At 46.4% G+C, this 19,133-nt stretch overlaps 1 protein-coding gene across 1 annotated transcript in view; it reads right to left on the bottom strand.

Annotated features, from left to right (window-relative positions):
* Positions 1 to 2,349: 2,349 nt before the first annotated feature.
* Positions 2,350 to 19,133, bottom strand: part of Vwf (von Willebrand factor) — a 142,830-nt gene continuing 126,046 nt past the window's right edge. The window contains exons 45-52 of the mRNA XM_059258637.1: positions 16,995 to 17,175; positions 16,242 to 16,282; positions 15,663 to 15,779; positions 7,049 to 7,147; positions 6,261 to 6,389; positions 4,907 to 4,946; positions 3,133 to 3,230; positions 2,350 to 2,672 (exon numbers count right to left, since the gene is read on the bottom strand). Coding sequence (XP_059114620.1) covers positions 2,484 to 2,672; positions 3,133 to 3,230; positions 4,907 to 4,946; positions 6,261 to 6,389; positions 7,049 to 7,147; positions 15,663 to 15,779; positions 16,242 to 16,282; positions 16,995 to 17,175 — 894 coding nt within the window. The 3' untranslated portion in view covers positions 2,350 to 2,483. The remainder of the gene's footprint in view (positions 2,673 to 3,132; positions 3,231 to 4,906; positions 4,947 to 6,260; positions 6,390 to 7,048; positions 7,148 to 15,662; positions 15,780 to 16,241; positions 16,283 to 16,994; positions 17,176 to 19,133) is intronic.

Genomic DNA, 19,133 nt, shown 5'->3' with positions numbered 1-19,133 from the left:
GAGAGAAATGGTACCTGTGCAGCAGAACTGGAGATGTGACAGCTATGATGGGTATGAGAGAAGGCTGCGGTTGTCAGAGGAGCAAGTTGTTGCCCAGAAGGGTTAGCAAGATTTTTTTAATTTTAACTTTTTTCTTTTGAGGGGTAGGTTACAAAAGGTGGAGGGCAGATATGGAAGGACTTGGAAATGAGTAGAACTGGGATGCGTGATGTGAATTTCACAAAGAACCAATAAAAAAAATTATGTAAAAAGAAAAGAAAAATCTTCAGAGCATTTTCTTAATAAGCAATTGATGAGGGAGGGCCTAGCCCACTTTGGGCAGTGCCAGTCTTGGGCAAGTGGTCCTGGGTTCTATAAGAAAGCAGGCTGAGCAAGCCATGATGAGCAAGCCAGTGAGCAGCTCCCCTCCATGGCCTCTGCATTGGCTCCTGCCTCCAGGTCCCCAACTTGAGTTTTTGCCCTGTCTCCCTTCATGATGGGTGTGAGCTATATGCTGAACTACAAACCCTTTCCTCCCCAAGTTGCTTAGGAGAGGCATTTAATTACATTAGTAGAAAGCACCCTGGGACAGCCCACCTGTTCCTCATCCTGTGTCCTCAATTGAAACACGGCTTTCTCGACTTGGGTTTTCTCTATGGACTAGCATGAGGCATTCATCATTCAACCACCAAGGTCAGGTCACAAGAAAACTGGCCGGCTGTCCTTGTCCACAGGCAGTGTTAAGTGATCAGTCAGAAGAGTGACAGTTAATCCTGTCCCTGGATCTGGTTTCCTCCAGAAACTGACCTTACAGGTGACTCAAAGTTGGGGAGCACGGGAATGTGGAGAAGTGACAACCTTTGAATTATTAAGCAGCCATAGAAAGCATTCATCTATTCTTCCCTGTGTCTACCCAACCTAGCTCCACCAAACCTGGTCATCGTCATGGCTTGTGCCCTGTGACAGAGTTTCTTGTGCGGTTTGTCCTAGGCAGTGGCAGGTGCTAGAAACCTAGGAATGTAGCAGCTCCTGATCCCCATGAGAGTGATGAAAGACTCTACAAGCAACAGGGACCATGGTGCTCCGGCCGAGTGGCCTGGGAGTTCCTGTCTAGCTGTAAAGGCACTTGGGTTTTGAACCTGGACTTGCCATCCAGAGACTCTGCAACCTTTGCAAGCCATTTAACTTCTCTGAGCTGTTTTCATCATCTGTGCAGGGATTAGAGAAAGATGGCAGACTGGACGCCTCAACCTTTTCTGACTCCATTGTCCAGGACTCTCATGAGATAAATCTCCCCTATGGGAAAGACTTGGAATGAGCATCGGTACCCATCAGAAGACTCCCAGAACACAACCAGGACATTCCTTTTTTCTCCCTTCCAGCTGGAGTCCCTCCCATTCTGCCAGCAGGGACATGCATGTTTTTCCCACACATTTCAAAGGAAGACCACCTATACCTGGGGGTGACAGTACCACCTAGGGATTTCAGAACTAGATGCTGTATGTTGTTGACGCTACCCTTCCACTAAGGATGTCTGGAGCAGGTAGGGCCTGGCAGCTAGCCTAAAGCTCGGAGCACTCAGCATGTCAGCCATATAGATGCAGGAAATCCCCCAACACTCTACCGTTGACGTTGCTAGAGTCACTTGTCCCTGCCTGTGAGAGTGGGTTTCTCATTTTTATGCTTATCTCTTACACTAGAGCACTTAGAAGTCACCTAGGACAATTCAAGCTTTATCTTAGCACAAATTAGTGATCCTCACTACTGTATAAATGAGATGACCATGCAAATTTTACAGATAAGGAAACTTAGTCTGGAAGCCATGTTGGGGTTATTGGAGACCATACACTTGAGTGAGGGCCATAGGTAGAGCCCAGGTCTGCCCCTGAGCCTGATACCCATCTGCTGTCATTGAGCCTATGATGGGGCCTGACTTCTGCACCTGCTGGCATCCAGTCTCCAGGTACCTCCCTCCTGCAGGGGCCACTAAGGTACATAGGGGATTTGTCATGCCTCTCCACAACGTCATCCACCCTGACTGCAGGAGGCCAGTTCCAGAGCCCACCTCTCTGCCATGCACAGAAGCAACCTGATTGAGAGATTTGAGAACTGGGTGCTCCGAAGCCTATGTTTATAGGTTCAGGCCACCAGGCTAAGTTTCTGGAGAGGCATCTCCACCCTGTCCCTTCCCACCCAGAGGATATTGCAATTCCACCACTTCCTGGTATTAGACGGTCTCAGTCCCATGCACTGGGCTAGGAGTACTTGTAGAGGAACCCTGTGCTTTGCTCCTCAAAGCCACCCTCAGACCTCAGACTTAGGCCACGGATGTCATCTCAGACTCAGACACAGTCCACCACCAGCCTTGGCTAAGATGAGAGCTTGGTCTTTATTGTGGGCCCAGGAGGGCACAGGGGCAGGCAGGACGAACAAGGGACAGAGTGACTCTGGCTGGTCAGGCCATGGCCCAGGCAGCAGTGGGAGTCCACTGCAGCTGCAGGGCCTCACTTGCTGCACTTCCGGGGAGCGCACCTGCACTGCATGGCGTTGATGACCTCATGGTGCACCACAGAGCCATTGGTGCAGAGCAAGGGCACATGCATGGACTCCGTCCTCGAGGGCCAGCAGCAGGAGCACTGTTCCTGCACGTCCTCAATGTCAATGGAGTACACGGCTTTGCTGGCACACTTGCCCTGTAATACAGCAGAGAGGCATCACAATTCTGAATGCGGTAGCAGGACTGGGATGGCCTGCATCAACCCTCCTCCTGCCTTTCGAAGCAACACAGGCCCTGCCTCACCCAGAGGCACCTGGGAGAACTAGGCAACTTGTAGAGGTAGATCTCAGGAAACAGTGAACTTCCTTTCTCCAATTATTACACACACCCAAATCCCTCTAGCTGTGGTTTCTACACACATTGACCGATCCTGGCCCCCCATCTTCTACAAATGACTCCCCAGTCTCTTTACAGATTTGTTTTGGTCTTTCTTCTGAGTCAAACAATCCTACTCCCTAAATGAAACATTCACTTTAAAGACAATGTCTACGATTCCTTATATCTCTCTTCCTTGTGACTTCCAGATCCTTCTAGATGATAACTAAGGAAACTTTAGCCTCTCCTACCCAAGTCTTCTTGAAGTCACACAGCCTTACCTGGCAGTAATGAATGTCCACTTCCTCTTGGGACTTACAGTCTCCCACTTTGACATACTTTAGCTTGGCTATGATGTCTTTGCAGTCGGGCTCCTCACCTATGGAACAGGTGAGAGGTGGAACTGGAGGGCTGGCTAGCTGGGGTCCTATAAAACACTTTCCACATCCAGTGCCTTCGCTAAGTTGGAAATGGTCCTCTTTCTATCAACAACTAACCAAAGCCAGTTGCAGGAAGAGGAATTAAGTTTTTCAAGCTCACCTCAGCTGCCCCTGGCTCCTCAGATTCAGAGATAGCATTACTACTGGATAACTCACTTAACTGTTCAATTCTAATTGCAGAAGGAGCCTGGGTTGACTGTATTTTGGTCATATAGACAGATGAGGCTTGCTTTTATATAATTTGAAATTCAGAAAAACATCATGGCCAAAGCCATCTTGTCATGCTGTAACTATACCCAGAAGCTAAAGACAATGAAGTAGCCATTAAATAGAATTCATATCAGTCCACCCCTGTCTTTGGCTAAAAATACAAATGTCATGGCCATATACATATTCACTTCTTCTGTAGAGGCTGAGGAGACTCCTAAGACCCTTTGGACCACCATTCCTTGAGAGTTGTTACTTCCACATCACCAGTATGAGTCTCCTTATATACAGTGACCTATATACACACCTGAAGCTCTGCATGACTCCCTGGGAAGTCTAAGCTCTACTGCCAGCTCACTGCTCTGATCTGAGTCATGACAGCTTTCCATCGTGCAAAGTTCCAAATCTAGGCCAACCCCTAGAGACACATCAGCCTGCCTCCCAACTTCAGACTAATTTTATGGTAAAGGAAAAGTCTTCCAACTGCATAAGAGGGTGACTTTGGAGCCAATGTGCAATATTCTCTTGTTGCAGATTTAAATCCTTAAGCCTAGCTTATTTTCCTTCCAGAGGTCTTACAGCCTTCTGAACATGTTGGCCAATGAAGGCTCCTTACTGCTGGTTTTGGAGATAGTGGCCTCTGAACCAAATCCCAAGAATAGTATCTAGAGGGAGTGTATCTTCTCTGATGGCTTCCTGAATTCACATTCCTAAACCATCCAGTGGGAAATTTGCAAACACTCTCAGAGTGTGTTTCCTCCTTCTGCAGTTTGGTGATACCACTCACTGGGGCTCTCATAACAAACCATCAAGAAAAGAAGAAACGGTTGAGCGAATTCATGCTTTCACCTTTCTCTAACTTCAACTAAGATGAGCCCACAAATCTAAAATGAAGCTAAACAAACTAAACTAAAAGAAAAAATAGTCTAAGCAAAAAAAAAAAAAATTGTGACTTGTGCTCATGAACACAAAAATGCATGGGGGAGATAGTGTCTGGTGCACATCTCCAAAACCCCACCTCTGATTGTCTCTACCAATCAGAGCCATTACGGTGTAACTACAAGGTCAAGGGGGACCAAAGTTGATGAAAATAAGGCCATAAGGCCATGAACTTGGACTAGCCTTGTGATGCTCTCTCATGATAGATATATAAACAACCAAAGGTTCTAAGGTGCACATGAGGCTGGAAGAAGAGAGGAAGTAACTTCTTCATAAGCAATTCATGGGAGATTTGAGCAGGGTATGGGCTAATGATAATCAGGAAGGGAAGGCAGTTGGCTGAAGGGATGAACCTAATGACCAACTGATAAACAAGAACTATTTTTCTGGAATAAAGTTTACTTCAAATAATAGTGCCTGGCCTTGGTCTAATGAACCTCAAAGCGTAGGCTGTTAGTAATGTACTCACACGTGTCACAGCAGGTGCCTGGGATTTTCATGATTTTCCCCTTCAGAAAAAAGAAAAGTACAAGATCAGGCACAAATAATTCAACATGGATGAGTTCTCAAGTCGCATGAATTTCTAGCTCTGAACTCAGAGCTCTGAGCTGAAATCTCCAGATGTAAACTGCTTTCCCATCACAATTGTGAGGCAACTGAACGTTTCACCTGACCAGAGTGGTCAGGATCTTCATTCCCAGGAAAACATGAAAAAGGGTCAACGGAAGGGTTACAGCTCTGAGGGGAAAGGTTCCCCAACGGAAGGGTTACAGCTCTGAGGGGAAAGGTCCCCCAACGGAAGGGTTACAGCTCTGAGGGGAAAGGTCCCCCAACGGAAGGGTTACAGCTCTGAGGGGAAAGTTTCCCCAACGGAAGGGTTACAGCTCTGAGGGGAAAGGTCCCCCAACGGAAGGGTTACAGCTCTGAGGGGAAAGGTTCCCCAATGGAAGGGTTACAGCTCTGAGGGGAAAGGTCCCCCAATGGAAGGGTTACAGCTCTGAGGGGAAAGTTTCCCCAATGGAAGGGTTACAGCTCTGAGGGGAAAGGTCCCCCAATGGAAGGGTTACAGCTCTGAGGGGAAAGTTTCCCCAATGGAAGGGTTACAGCTCTGAGGAGAAAGGTCCCCCAACGGAAGGGTTACAGCTCTGAGGGGAAAGGTCCCCCAACGGAAGGGTTACAGCTCTGAGGGGAAAGGTCCCCCAACGGAAGGGTTACAGCTCTGAGGGGAAAGGTCCCCCAACGGAAGGGTTACAGCTCTGAGGGGAAAGGTATCTGGCAGTTGGGAGCCAAGGAATACCACAAAATCACTCTGCACAACAAACCTCACACAAGAGATTTCTTGGGAAAGACACAAGAAGGCGGCTGCCTCTGCTCAGGAGAGAAGCAGCAGGGAACTGAGCAGGAGGCGGGCTTTATAGAGGGTTTCTTCGAGGTGGAGATTTCCAAGGTGGAGACTTCCAGGGTGGGGATTGGTGGGACTTCAGGGAAAGCCCAAGGATTGGTGGGTTTTCAAGCTCAAAGATTGGTGTCTTTTGGTGAGTTTTCAAACCCGGAATCAGGCTCTGACTTTTTACCCTACAGTCAATGTCCTGCCTTACTATTCAAAGATCATAGCTTCCCTCCGGTGACCAACTATTTTCAAAGCATCCTATGCCCCAGAGAATTATCTCCTCATCTCCATTTCATTGACTCCTCAACCAGTACAGAGATCTGTCTTGGACACTGTGGGATTGCATAAGAGCTGAGCTGACATTGCATGGAACTCCACCCGTGGAGTCAAACAGTGAGATCTTCAAGACAAAATCTGAACTGCAGCTACTCACTCCTTCAGCCAGACACTTGTGTTCATCAAAGGGTGGGCAGCCTGTGACCCTCTTCTCCCAGATGTACTCTCCTCTCTCATTGACCTTGCAGAAATGACTGTCACAGCCATCCTGGAGTGTCTCATCTCGCTGAAAAGAAAGAAGAGAGCGGGTAGAATCAATGCAGCGATGGTGTTTGGATTACAAAGCTACTGTCAGCCATGGCCTTGCCTCCTTTGAACTGCTAAAACAATGAGGAGAACCACAGAAGGATGAGACGATGTGTAAAAACTGCATACTCAGAGGACAGACTAGAGGCGCTGTCTCAGTTCCATAATTGACTTACTATGAAGAGAGCTGCAGAAATGCAGAAAGTCCTCAGACTATTCTGACCGTGTATTTACAAGATGGAAATGCAGGGACAGCAACCTGACTAATTGATAACCAGATGGGATATGAACCAAGACCCCAGCTCTCAGACCCACCAGTTAGTTCCAGGAGTCACAGGTGGGTCTGACTGCCTGGCCAGTCCCACCGAGCCTCAAGGCTACAGAAAATCTTTTTAAAAAAAAAAAAATCAATCCACTCCAAATGAGGTCATATGCCAACTACACGTTTGTCAAGAAGAGGAAACTCAAAGAGGAAACCCTGTGCCTTCCACAAGTCATCTTCACTTCCCTTAGAAAGGGAAGTGAGAGACTCAGCCGACAATGAGCCCCAACAGTCCTTCGGCTGGAGGAAAAGACGCCCCTCCCAGGGAGAAACCAGAGAGTGGTGTGAGGGGACCCCTGAGTCCAGCTCATTCCCACCTTCAGGGTCACGATCTGTCCTCCTCTTAGCTGAATAGTGCAAGCTGTAGGCAAGCATCTCCCACAGCATTCGCCCGGGTTCTTCTCTTCACGGTAGCCCTGTGTGCAGGAAAGAAAGCAACCACAGTCACCTGCCCAGAGCACCGCAGTTATAACTCAGCTCACCTGGCTAACTTCCTGCCTTGGCTATCCCATAGTTACGCCCAGAGTTCAGCGGACATCCCATAGTTACTCCCAGAGTTCAGCGGACATCCCATAGTTACTCCCAGAGTTCAGCGGACATCCCATAGTTACTCCCAGAGTTCAGCGGACATCCCATAGTTACGCCCAGAGTTCAGCAGACATCCCATAGTTACTCCCAGAGTTCAGCAAACATCCCATAGTTACTCCCAGAGACTTTTGTCCAAAATGAAACTTGATTTTTTTTTAATCCAAATATCGTCTTTTTCCAGTTTTATCTTGGCAGATGACCTAGCTGTTCAAACTGGAAATCCGGCAGTTATCCTAACTCCTCCATCTAGTTTTCTCAGTACTTTCCCGTCACAGCCATTAAAATCCAAGTCTTGCTAAAAATGCATCTCATACCCACCACCCATTGTCATAACCAATCCCTCTGTCATTCTCTCACCTAAGCCGCCATCATCTTCTACTGACTCTGGTAACGTCTCCTGCCTCTGTCCTCGCCTCCTACCACAGGCTTCCATATGTCCATTAGAATGACCTTCTTAAGACACATCCAGCCGGGTGATGGTGGCACACGCCTTTAATCCCAGCAGTCAGAAGGCAGAGGCAGGCAGATCTCTGTGAGTTCGAGGCCAGCCTGGGCTACAGAGTGAGTTCCAGGACAGGCTCCAAAGCTACACAGAGAAACCGTGTCTCAAAAAAAACAAAAAAACAAAAAACCAAAAAAAAAAATCTATCCCACCTTGACACTCCTACTTAAGACTGAGATTCTCTGAGTGCAGTTCTGGCTCTAGAGGTAGCACAGGAGCTTGTGTTGGATGGACACACCCCCCCTTCAGATAACAATGGCAAATGATTGACAGATAGTAAAACAACTATTAAAGGCAAAATCAGAAATAAATTGTTGGTTATTTGACCCTTGAAAAAATGAAAAATAATGAACAAAATTTACATTGTAATGCCTTTTCCCACCAGACAGTTTGTAGGGCCCTGGACTGTCAGAACTCAAGGAAATTATATGTGTCTTCTCCTGATGACTTAAAAGACAAGTTCAGAACTACTAGAAGACCTGGAAACCAAGGGGCCCATCTCAAGAAAGAAGAAATCAAAATAAGAAAGCCTACAAAGCTCCATGCAAATTCTCCTCAAAGATTTGGTTAGCCCTTTAATTACATGTGTACTGAGAAGCCTGCAAGAAGCCTGGGGACAAAGGATGGGTGGGTGGGCATTCAAGAGATCTGAGCAGAAAGTTCATCTGCCGTGTCTCAGAGGAGAGCAAGGTGAATAACTTGGGTGTCTACCAAAAATTCACAAACACACGAACATATAGACATCTAAAGAATAACTCTCATACTAAAGCCTACCTAAAGCATTATATATAAAAGAAGAAAAATCAGAAACCTATTACTCTTCCACCATAGACATAAAAGTCTCATTTTTAATTACGAACAGATCTAGTAGTAGATATAGAAAAGAGTACCATGTCATGACCAGATGAGGTTTACTCAAAACAATGGTGACCTTGCCACTTGAAACCAACCAATGCAATTCTTTGTGTTTCCAGAGTTAAGGAGAAACTAGCCGGGCGGTGGTGGCGCACGCCTTTAATCCCAGCACTCGGGAGGCAGAGCCAGGCGGATCTCTGTGAGTTCGAGGCCAGCCTGGTCTACAAAGTGAGTTCCAGGAAAGGCGCAAAGCTACACAGAGAAACCCTGTCTCGAAAAACCAAAAAAAAAAAAAAACAGAGTTAAGGAGAAACTATAAGATTGTCTGAAAATATAAAGCCATCCAGCAAAATTCAAAGAACTATTCATAATTTAAACTCTCATCACTGTACGACCAGAAAAGAATTTCTTCCATGTGATAAAAAGTAAAATATTTTGTCATGCTCAGAGAATTGGTTCCCAATAGGTTAAAAAAAAAAAGTTAGACTCATCACTTCTATTCATTATCACACTAGTGGTACTAGCCAGTATGATAAACAAGAAAAATAGCTGGGCTTGGTGGCACATGCCTTTAATCCCAGCACTTGGGAGGCAAAGGGAGGCAGATCTCTGTGAGTTCAAGACCAGCCTTGCAAGACTTTGTCCTTAAGAAAGACGTTATCTAGTCTCAGTTATTTTCTTACAGTGGCACAAGCAGACTGAGACAAAAGCTAAATAAATGGAGAAATATGTGTTCATGGATGGAAATACTCAGTATTACCAAGATGTCCATTCTCTTAAGACTGAACTATGTTCTACACAATCCAGTATACTTTTAAATTTTTTTCATAAAAAGTAAAAAGTTGACAGTAAGTTTTTATGGAAATAAAATGACATAACCCAATCTTGCAACAGAACAATTCTGAAAGATTTACACTATCCGATTCAAGACTTACTGCAAAGCTACAGTAATCAAGGATGTGACCACAGGATTTACACATTAATCAAATGACTAGAAAACAGAATCCAGCAGTAGATCTACATATCCACAGACAATTCTTTTCTTACACAGGTATCTAGATAATTCAATGAAGGGAAGGTAACTTTTCAGTAGATGGTGCTGGAATCACTGGAGAGCCACATTGGGGGGGGTGTGGCTTAAATACTGTGAGAAGAGGGTTGTGAGTGTATGTGTGAGTGTGTGTGTGCATGTGCGTGTGTGTGGAGGGATGCATTGGGGGGTGTTTGTGGAGGGGTACGTTGGATGTGTGTGTGGGTGTGTGGAGGGGTGTATTGGGGTGTGCATGTATGTGGGGGGAGAGGGGTGCATTGCATGGGGGGGGTGCCAGTGGAGGGGTGTGTGTGTGTGTGTGTGTGTGTGTGTGTGTGTGTGTGTGTGTGTGTAGGGGTGCCTTGGTGTGTGTGTGTGTATGTGTTTGTGGAGGGGTGCATTGCATGTGGGGGGTAGGCCAGCGGTGTGTGTGTGTGTGTGTGTGTAGGGGTGAGTTGGGGCGTGTATGTGCATATGTGTGTACAGAGGGGTGCATTGGGTGCGTGTGCGCACGAGTGTATGTGCGTGTGCTTGTGGACAAAACTAAGTCCCCTTTGGTCATATCTAAACACAAAACTCAAACTATAAAGCTTTAAAAAAAAAAAAAGAGTATTTTCATGGGCTTGAAACATGGATTTCTTAAACAAAAACTTAAAACCACTAAATATAAAATGACATGTTGTTATGCCATAATTTACCAAAATTTAAACTTCTGGTCTTAAGTTGAGAGCCAATGAGAGAGATAAATGTAATAAATTAAAAAAAAAAAAAAAAAAAAAAAGCATCATTCCAAGTGTGGCTGGTGCACACCTGTGGTCTCAGCAGGTGGGAGGCTGACACAGGAAGGACATGGACCAACTTGGGTTGCATAGTGAGATCTTGTTTCAAAAACAAAATAATTGGCATCTGAATACAGGGAGGAGCCCAGACAGCTCGGTAGTAAGAAGACAAACAACCCAACTTAAAAATACTGAAAATACAAGGCTTGGGAAGATGTCTCAGCAGCCAACAACACCTTCCAGGGGATCCAGGTTCAGTTCTCAGCGTCCACACGGCAGCTCACAACCATCTGTAGCTCCGGTTCCAGGGGATCTGACATTCTTTTCTAGCCTCAGTGGGTACCAGGCATGCTCACAGTATACATACACACATGCAGGTAAAAACACTCATATAACATAAAATAACATTTTTAAATCTTAATAAAAATAGTAAAAAGCTTAATCCAACACCTCACAAAAGAAATAGGTGGTAAGTACATACATTGCCTTAGACCCTTCATCAACTGAGAAACATACATTTAACATAATTTAAGATCTCAACCTACAACATAAAAAAATGAAAATGCTTAGCAAAACTGAGCACTGGTAAGAAAGTCCCTGGAACCCTGACACACTGGAAGCTCTCCCTGGCCATCAAGTGAGTCCCGAGGCGTGTATGCTGGTCCCTCTGTGCCCAGGAGCTGGCACGGCATCAGCTGAATTTGATGGTGACTCAAGATAAGAGCCCTTCATTCACGTCTGCACTGGGGAAGGCAAAAGCCTGAAGACAGCAGGACTTCGCTATTTTGCAAAATGCCTTCACGTTTGGAAGATACCATAAGTTCGCCAATTTGTAGAATAAACAGATTTTAAACAATTTTGTATAATTATATAATCTACATATATTTAACAAAATAATAGATAAAAGTGCTACCATCGACTGTCTCATCAGTTCATAAAAATAAAACTCTTCTTCTCCTCTTTGCCCTAAAAGAAAGAAGGTGCTCTCAGAAACATGGACTGTAGCTGTGTTTAGTAGGGGCGGGGATGATCAAGCACAGAGACCGGAGTCCAACCCCTAGTGTCCACATAACAAGTCAGGGGTGGCAATGCATACGTGTAATCTCAGTACTGGAAAGTGAGGCAGGTCATGCGCTGGACTCACTGGCCAGGTAGCCCCGCCTAATTGGCAAGGTCGCAGTGAGAGGCCATATCTCAAAAGCAAGATGGACAGGGAGAAATAAATGAATGAAATAAAAGTATAGATTTAGTTCTGTGGTACACCAGCTCTTCCCATTCTTGTTTCCATTGGGCCACTTTTATGGATCGCCACACTAGAGCTATTCACTGGGGTCCAGAGGACCTGTGACAAAGAGCTATAACATTCTAAGCATAGTGCTTAATGCCTGTAATTCTAGTGCTCAGGAGGCTGAGGCAGAAAAAATATCCTTAAGTTTTATGACAGCCTTGGCTACAGTATAAGATTCTATCCTGAAGTACGGGGGCTGGGGGGCGGGGAGGCAAGAGAAAGACAACTCTAACCAATCAGTTTTAACACCCAGACGAAGCCTCTGTCAACATGAAGGGCAGGCATCAGTGAGCTTGGCCAGAAGTGAACTTCAATAATTTGCTCCCAGTAAATCAGCCTATGAACTCGATGTCCCTTCTGGGGGTTGAACATGAGGATGGAGCCCAGCACAGAGGCAGGGAGCCTGGGCCAGGGGCCAAAAGCACCACTTTGAAATGATGCTGTTGGAAATTGAGGACCACAAGGTAGCGTTTCAACCGTGAGGTTGAAACTGTTTTTAAAATGCACAATTCCTGGAAGGTACACTAGCAAGGGAAATGAGAAAGGGAGAAAAGAGAAGGAGTAGGCACTGAGTGAAACAGGAGTCAAATGAAGAAATAAGACACAGCTTCGGTGGGGCTGCTTCGTGGGAGCTTGTATCTGGGCATCTTTAGTGAGTGTCAGAAGAGCATAGGAAACGGTGTCCTGAGAAGGGCAGGGGGACAGTTTCTCTCTACCGAAGAAGCAAGAACAGCTGCAAGTAGAAAAGGGACTGTGGGAGGAAGGGGCAGACAGTGGCTGGAAGGGCAGTGGGTGGCATCCACACACCAGGGAGGCAAAGTCCGGCCAGGAATAGAAAAGGCAAAGAGGACCAGGAGGGCAAAGGAACAGAAAGGAGAGGGCAAGAGAGTGGAGAAGAAAGAAGCCATATTTTTGAGTGATGGTGGGGGCTTGAAGACCAGAAAGGATGGATATTCATCAGCACAGGAGTGTGTGAAAGAAAACAGGACCTTCCCCTCCCAAAACCCATGACCCTCACCATGGCTGCTGCCCTGTTAAGTATACTGTAGCCACTGCTAGGCCCAAAACAATGAGAGGACAGGAAGAGGACTTGCCTGAGCACACCTGGACACCAAGGTGGCCACTGTATGTCATAGGCTGCCACCATGTGCCACTCCCCTGAGCATCCCATGAAGCATTCAATTCATTGTGGAAAGTCAGCACACGCACACACACACACACACACACACACACACACACACACACACACACACAGGGGCCTTGTCTCTGGCTGTTACTGAATTGTCCAATCACTGCTAGAGGGGATCAACTCTTCCTCCACCAATGGGTCAAGCTCCCAGCCAGCCACTGACATCCCTGCTACAGCCCGTGAGTCCTAGTTTACAGCCATGTTAGTTCTGCTTCCTCTCTTCCATCTTGTCCCAAAGCTCTGCCTTGTGAACCAGCCCCTGGCAATCCTTCAGCTGTCTTACCCAGCTCGTGCCCTTCAGTTCTTGCCTACTTGTCTTCGCTGACCTCTACTTCTGTCTGCTGGCTGTTCACCATCCTCCGTCTTAGACATTCATATTCGACATTCAGCTCATGGAAAGCCAGCGAGTAACCCTTAGCAGAGTGGCCTCTCTTCTTCATGTTTTATTTATGCTCGTCTTTCAAACTTCGTCTCCACCACTCATCAGCACAAACCACCTTGCTCTGGTCTCGGTGGGAGGTGATGCTAACACCATGTATCTGGTGAAGGCATCAATCAGGTCTACCTAGATGTCACTCACTGCAATTGTCCCACGCCCAAAGCCTTGCTGAGGTCCTTCAAGGAGTGTGTCAAGGCCAGTTAAGGATGTTGATGTACAAGAGGACCAGCTAAGGCAATTCTCAGCGAAGCTTGAAAATAAAATAGAAGGCAGACTATTCTAGTTATTCTGAAGGGGGCATACTGCTTTGGCAAGATATCAAAACGTTGGAGGAAAAAAAAGGAATAATATAGAACAACATGGGCATGTGTTTTAAAGTATGTAAGCACCTTCTGGAAGCAGAGGAAGTGACTGTACCACACCTTCTGAACACCAGAGGGCGCTGCTAGGGGAGATTAATAGTCTCACCCACACAGACTACAGCCCCACCCCAGCCCCAGCTCAGCTTCCAAATGACACAGGTGTGAATCTCTGAGTCTGTTTCCTTCACTACCTGGGATGCAGCTCAGTAGACAATGAAGGTGAAAGGTGGCATGTAATTTGAGACAGCGTTACTCTGCTCCATGATGAAGGCCTCAGCTGTTGTAGGGGGAGTTGTTTTACATTCACATGCTAACCCCCAAATCCTAAAACATCAACTGCAATTTTGCAAAAGATCAAGAACCTGTATTTAATTGGTTTCATTTTCATCAAAGCATATATATCCTCTTTGAATTGAATCACGCTATCAGAAAGAGCTGTGTCTCCCAAAGGGCTATCCATTCCACTGACCTTTCATTAAGTCCTGCTTTGAGCTTGACACTGTATAAGTGTCATGGAAAACACAGATATAGGTCACCTGTCCCTTGTTCTAATAAAAACAGGAAGCACCCACATGACCTCTCAGCTCCCACTCCTTGTCCTATCCCTGTCCTTTCCGGGCACCACTCCCCCTGTGCTCTACCCTACTCACAAAGGGTAGAGACTGCCACCCATCCTGTGGCTGTGTAAAGCTGACAAGGAGAACCCCCACCACCACCTGGTGCCACCTGAGGTACTGGAATCCCTGCCTCTAGCTCACAGGAAGCTCGTATACCAATGTATTGTCTAAAACAACTGAAGCCCAAACACAAAGGGTAGCTTGAGGAAGAAACTCAGGCCTCTTCAGACATTTAGGTCCCACCAGCCTGTCTGTGTGAGGCCTATAACATCCCTGTTACATAGGACTAAAAGCCGTAATTAGAATAATAACATTATACCCCTTAAGTATGTATAATTTATGTGTCAATTAAAATTACATTAAAATTAAGAGTAAATTAAACTAAAACATACTTTTAAATTATTGCACATTGAGTTTTTTTCACCTACCAAACTAAAAATTATCTACTTGTCAGAATGATCCTTAAGAATGTATCTAGAACATGTGAGAATCACAATCTGACCAAAAAAAAAAAAAAGAACGTGTGTGTGTGTGTGTGTGTGTGTAGGCATTCACCTTCCACAGGCTCCTTGTAGAGGATGGAGGACAACTGTAGGTTACCCATATTATTTGAGACAGGGTCTCTTCGTTCCTCACCATCCTGTACACCAGGGCCCACAAGCTTCCAGGAACTTTCCTGTCTCTGCCTCCTATCTCTCTGCAGGAGCAGTGAGATCACACACGTGCTCCTGTACTCAACTTTATGTGAGGTCCTGGGATTTGAACTCAGATCTTCACGTTTGCACTGAAAGTGCTTTACCAGCTGAGCCATCTCCCCAAGCCTCAGGATGAACCATTTCCATGACTGAAGTGTCTACTAAGGAAATGAATGTGGATTGTATACATTAGGGCTCATCCATTTAGATGAAGGTTGTGAAGGGTCTTGCACGTTACAAGGATCTCATGAGTATTACTTGATTAATTTTGAATGTTTTCAGAGTATAATGGTAATGTTTCTTAAAATGTGTCTTTAAAGATACAGAGCTATGAGGACAGCATCAAATGCCTTGAAAATATTGTGCGTGTTTAAAAAAAAAAAACACAAGAAGAAAATGCTTAAAACTTATAAGACTAAATTGTAATTATTTCTAAGGGGTGAAGTTTGTGTAGGTGTCCTGATAGCTGTCAGATATTGGCCATAATCAATCAGAACAAAGGCAAGATTTAAGGAACCTGGTGAGGGCCTGTTGCTTGGGTCCCACAGAGACCGAGGCATCCCTTCGTCCCTCGGAGCCTCTCTTACCACGGGGCAGGCTGCACAGGTAGTCTTCTTACACTCCAGCTTGAATCCGGAGATGGCCCCTGTCTGCACAGTGCAGCGGCAGGTTGTGCATAAGTCAACCATCACACTTTTCCCCGGCTGGAAACAGAATCGGAGTCAGGTTTCCCAAAAGGCCAGATACTCCTCCTGCCTCACCCCCTTAAGCCTGCCTGCTTGCCTGAGGCTCCCAGCAGCCATCGCTGAGATATAGCCCCTGCTTCTTGTAGCCATTCCATCTTGCCTCCCCACCGTAAGTGTGGACATGGCCAAAATAAAGAGGTGGCGAGACAATGGGAGAGATCTTAGACAGAAATGTGCTCTGTGACGCTGATGTGCTTTCACATGTGCAAAGGACATGCCCACATGCTTGGGGTGCCAGCCAGGAAGTGAGTGCAGGGCAGCCAGCCCGTGCCCTCCAGAGGGGGAAGGGTGGCCCAGTGTGGATATAAGGCTGGAGATCCCTAAAAAGGTCTCCAGCTTTCTCTTATGTCCATTTTAGTCTGTTCTACCCACCCTTCCCACACACACCCCCATGCCATCCCACCACCAGCTCCAACTCACCCCAATGATGGTGCCATTGAGTAGGCAGGCTTCCACAGGCTCTGGGGAGAAAAGTGACAAGTGAGCATAGACACACCCTCCCCAAACCTCCCTTACTAATCTTCTCCATGTCCTGGCCTCACTCTTCCGATCTTGACAGTTCTCCACACACCCCACCCCCACCCCTCAGGGTGTTGTGAGTCTTCCTGCTTGGGCCCTAGTGGCCTCTCTTTTCCTTTCAACCAATAGATCAGAACTTCCTGATTCTTCACTACCCATCCTAATGGAAGAGCCTCGAGGGCACTAGTTAGCTGAGATTGTGTTTAGGGGATGGATGGGTCAGCTGTCCTTTGGGCTTGCAAGAAAAAAAAAATAGAGCTTAAGAATTGTTATTGCTGTTTGTTTGTTTGTCTGTCTCCCTGCCAGCAGGGTTCAGGGATAGCAATGCCTTCCCCGAGTTGAAGCAATACTGCATTATAGAAAATGTGGTCTCCAGAGTCAGAGAAACCTGGCCCAAGATGAGTCCACCACCCAGTATCATGTGGATGACACAAGACAATGAGGGAAATGCCATCACTGGGCTCAGAGCTGGGTACAGTGGCCTGCACAAAACCCCCACTGTCTCCTCTTGTCTAACTGACTTCTCATAGCTGCAGTAGTAATGATAGTGCCATTTCTCTGAGTCGCTAAAGAGGCAAAGAACTCAGGAGCCTGAGGAGAAAAGAGTCCTGAAGGTAAACACAGGCCCAGCCAGGCCTGGCCAGCCCGACTCACCGCAGTGACAGCTGGGACAGCATGCTGAGGCCTCACAGCTCAGCTGGAAGCCTGTGGGACAGGTAGGGATAGCCAGCTGCGGGCAGGAGATGTTCCTCTGCTGCACAAAGACTGTCTCCTCCACTCGGACACACTCGTTGATGAGGCAGGGGTTCTCAGGGACAGGCCACCGAGAGCCAACCTACAGAATACCAGAGACCATCAGAGGTGCCACGCAAGGCTGGGGCCCAAGGTCTTATAGCAGTACGCTGTTCTTGGGGAAATTTTTTTGGACTCTGAAGGTGAGCCCTCGTTCAAAGCAAAATTGAAACCATGGGGTAATGTCCACAGAGGGAATGACAGGGGTCATCACAATAAGTCTGGATCTAAGTTGCCCTGACTAGATCCTAGGCCAAAATCACGTGTCCCTGCCCCTGAGGCTCTCTGGTATTAGCACTACCAACTCCATCCTTTCTAACTGGAGGAGGAGAACTGTTCTTATTCTGACATCAGAACTACAATTATCTAGGAGACAATTCCCTGTTGTTAGTAAAATGGCTAGAACATGGCATGATGGTACACACCTGTAATCCCAACACTCGAGAGGCTGCAGCAGGATCATAAGTTTGAGGACAGCCTGGGATAGATGGTAAAAATGATGTCTCCAAAGAAGTGGGGAGGCAGAGAAGCTTCTTATTTAAGTAGGTGGAAGTTTAATGCAGACACCCATAACTGGCCCAAGTGCCAAGAATAAGTGATAGCAAAGTGCTCAACCCTAAATAAGACAGCTTAAGCACCCCTCCAAGGCTCAGGGAACATCAAAGAGGGGCAAAAAAAATATAAGATCCAGAGGATGGGGAGATGTGCTGCAAAAAAGATACCTTCTGGACATGACATGCTGTCACATTCATGAACTCACCACAGCTGCAGCTATCTGCACTAGACCAGCACAAGATTGGACCCTTCAAAGTTTCAGGATGGACTGGGAGGAGCCTATTGTACAGCAGTTTCCTCCCAGATAAAGCTTTCATCTGGAAGGAAAGTCTTTAAGAAATAGGATGTTGTCAGAGGAGGTGAATCATTTTATCCTGCAGGGACACTCCTTAAACTCAGGAAGTAACAACTCAAAAGTCTTCAGGAAGTTTCTGAAACTGACCAGAATCACTAGGCCTCACCTTCTCCAAAGTTACATAAACACTAGACTGCTCAGAGACACTCTCAGACAGGCTAAGCTTCCTAAAAGAAGCTAAGACCAGCTGAGCTGCCTCTGAGAGGCAGAGACCAGCCAAGCTGCATGGAAAAGGCTCAGACCAACTGAACTGCCTAGAAAGGACACTCTCCAACCCCCTGAGCGGCCTGCAGGCTGTGCAGTGGGCTCCAGGTTTCCAGCTTTTGTGAGCTGTCACTCATTCTGGGGTGAGCTTTGCTGATATAACTGCCTTTGAGTTACTTCTGCTCCTATATTCTGCTCTTCACCTATATTCCTGTAAGTAACCCCAATAAAACTCATTGGTTTACCAAGCTAAAATTTGGTGTCCATACTTTGATCTGCCATTGGTTTCCATTCTTGGATAAATAGTTGATGGATCATGTCTCTCCAGAAATAGTGTCACATGCGAGAGCCCATGAAGCCCCCTGAGGGGCTATTGGCACTTAACAATTGTTGGGGGCAGCCACTGAGTTCTCATAAATAACCTCCCATCCACACCAGGGAAAGAAACTCTAATTGAACTCAGTGGGCCACTCAAGAGAAGGCATGAAAATAGAAGAGAGGCACATTAAGAAGAAGGGCTCCAGTGGAGGAGGGGAGGACAGAGATGGGAACAGGACATGAAAATGGCTAAAATTCATTTCATAAGTGTAAATAGACCTGTCAATAACAAACTAAATAATTTAAGGAAAATAGCCTGATAAGCCATCAAAAGTGAACCTCTAGGGATCACAGAAGACAGCTAACGAAGCTGTTCAGAACTACAGAAAAGAATTCTGCAGGCAGAGGCGACAGGAAAGAGCGAGAGATAGGGGCCAGCAATGTAGCAAACCGCCAAATCTAGACCTGCAGAAAGAGCTGAGGAACTTTGCCAACAGTCTGCTTGCTGCTTTGAACTGTACGTTTCTCTGCCTTCTCAAACTATTGGGGAAGTTTCTATGGGAGTTAAT

Source organism: Peromyscus eremicus, chromosome 3 (assembly GCF_949786415.1).
Source record: "Peromyscus eremicus chromosome 3, PerEre_H2_v1, whole genome shotgun sequence".
Taxonomy (NCBI): domain Eukaryota; kingdom Metazoa; phylum Chordata; class Mammalia; order Rodentia; family Cricetidae; genus Peromyscus; species Peromyscus eremicus.
The sequence above is the reverse complement of the archived record's forward strand: the minus strand, read 5'-3'. Positions and strand labels throughout refer to the sequence as shown.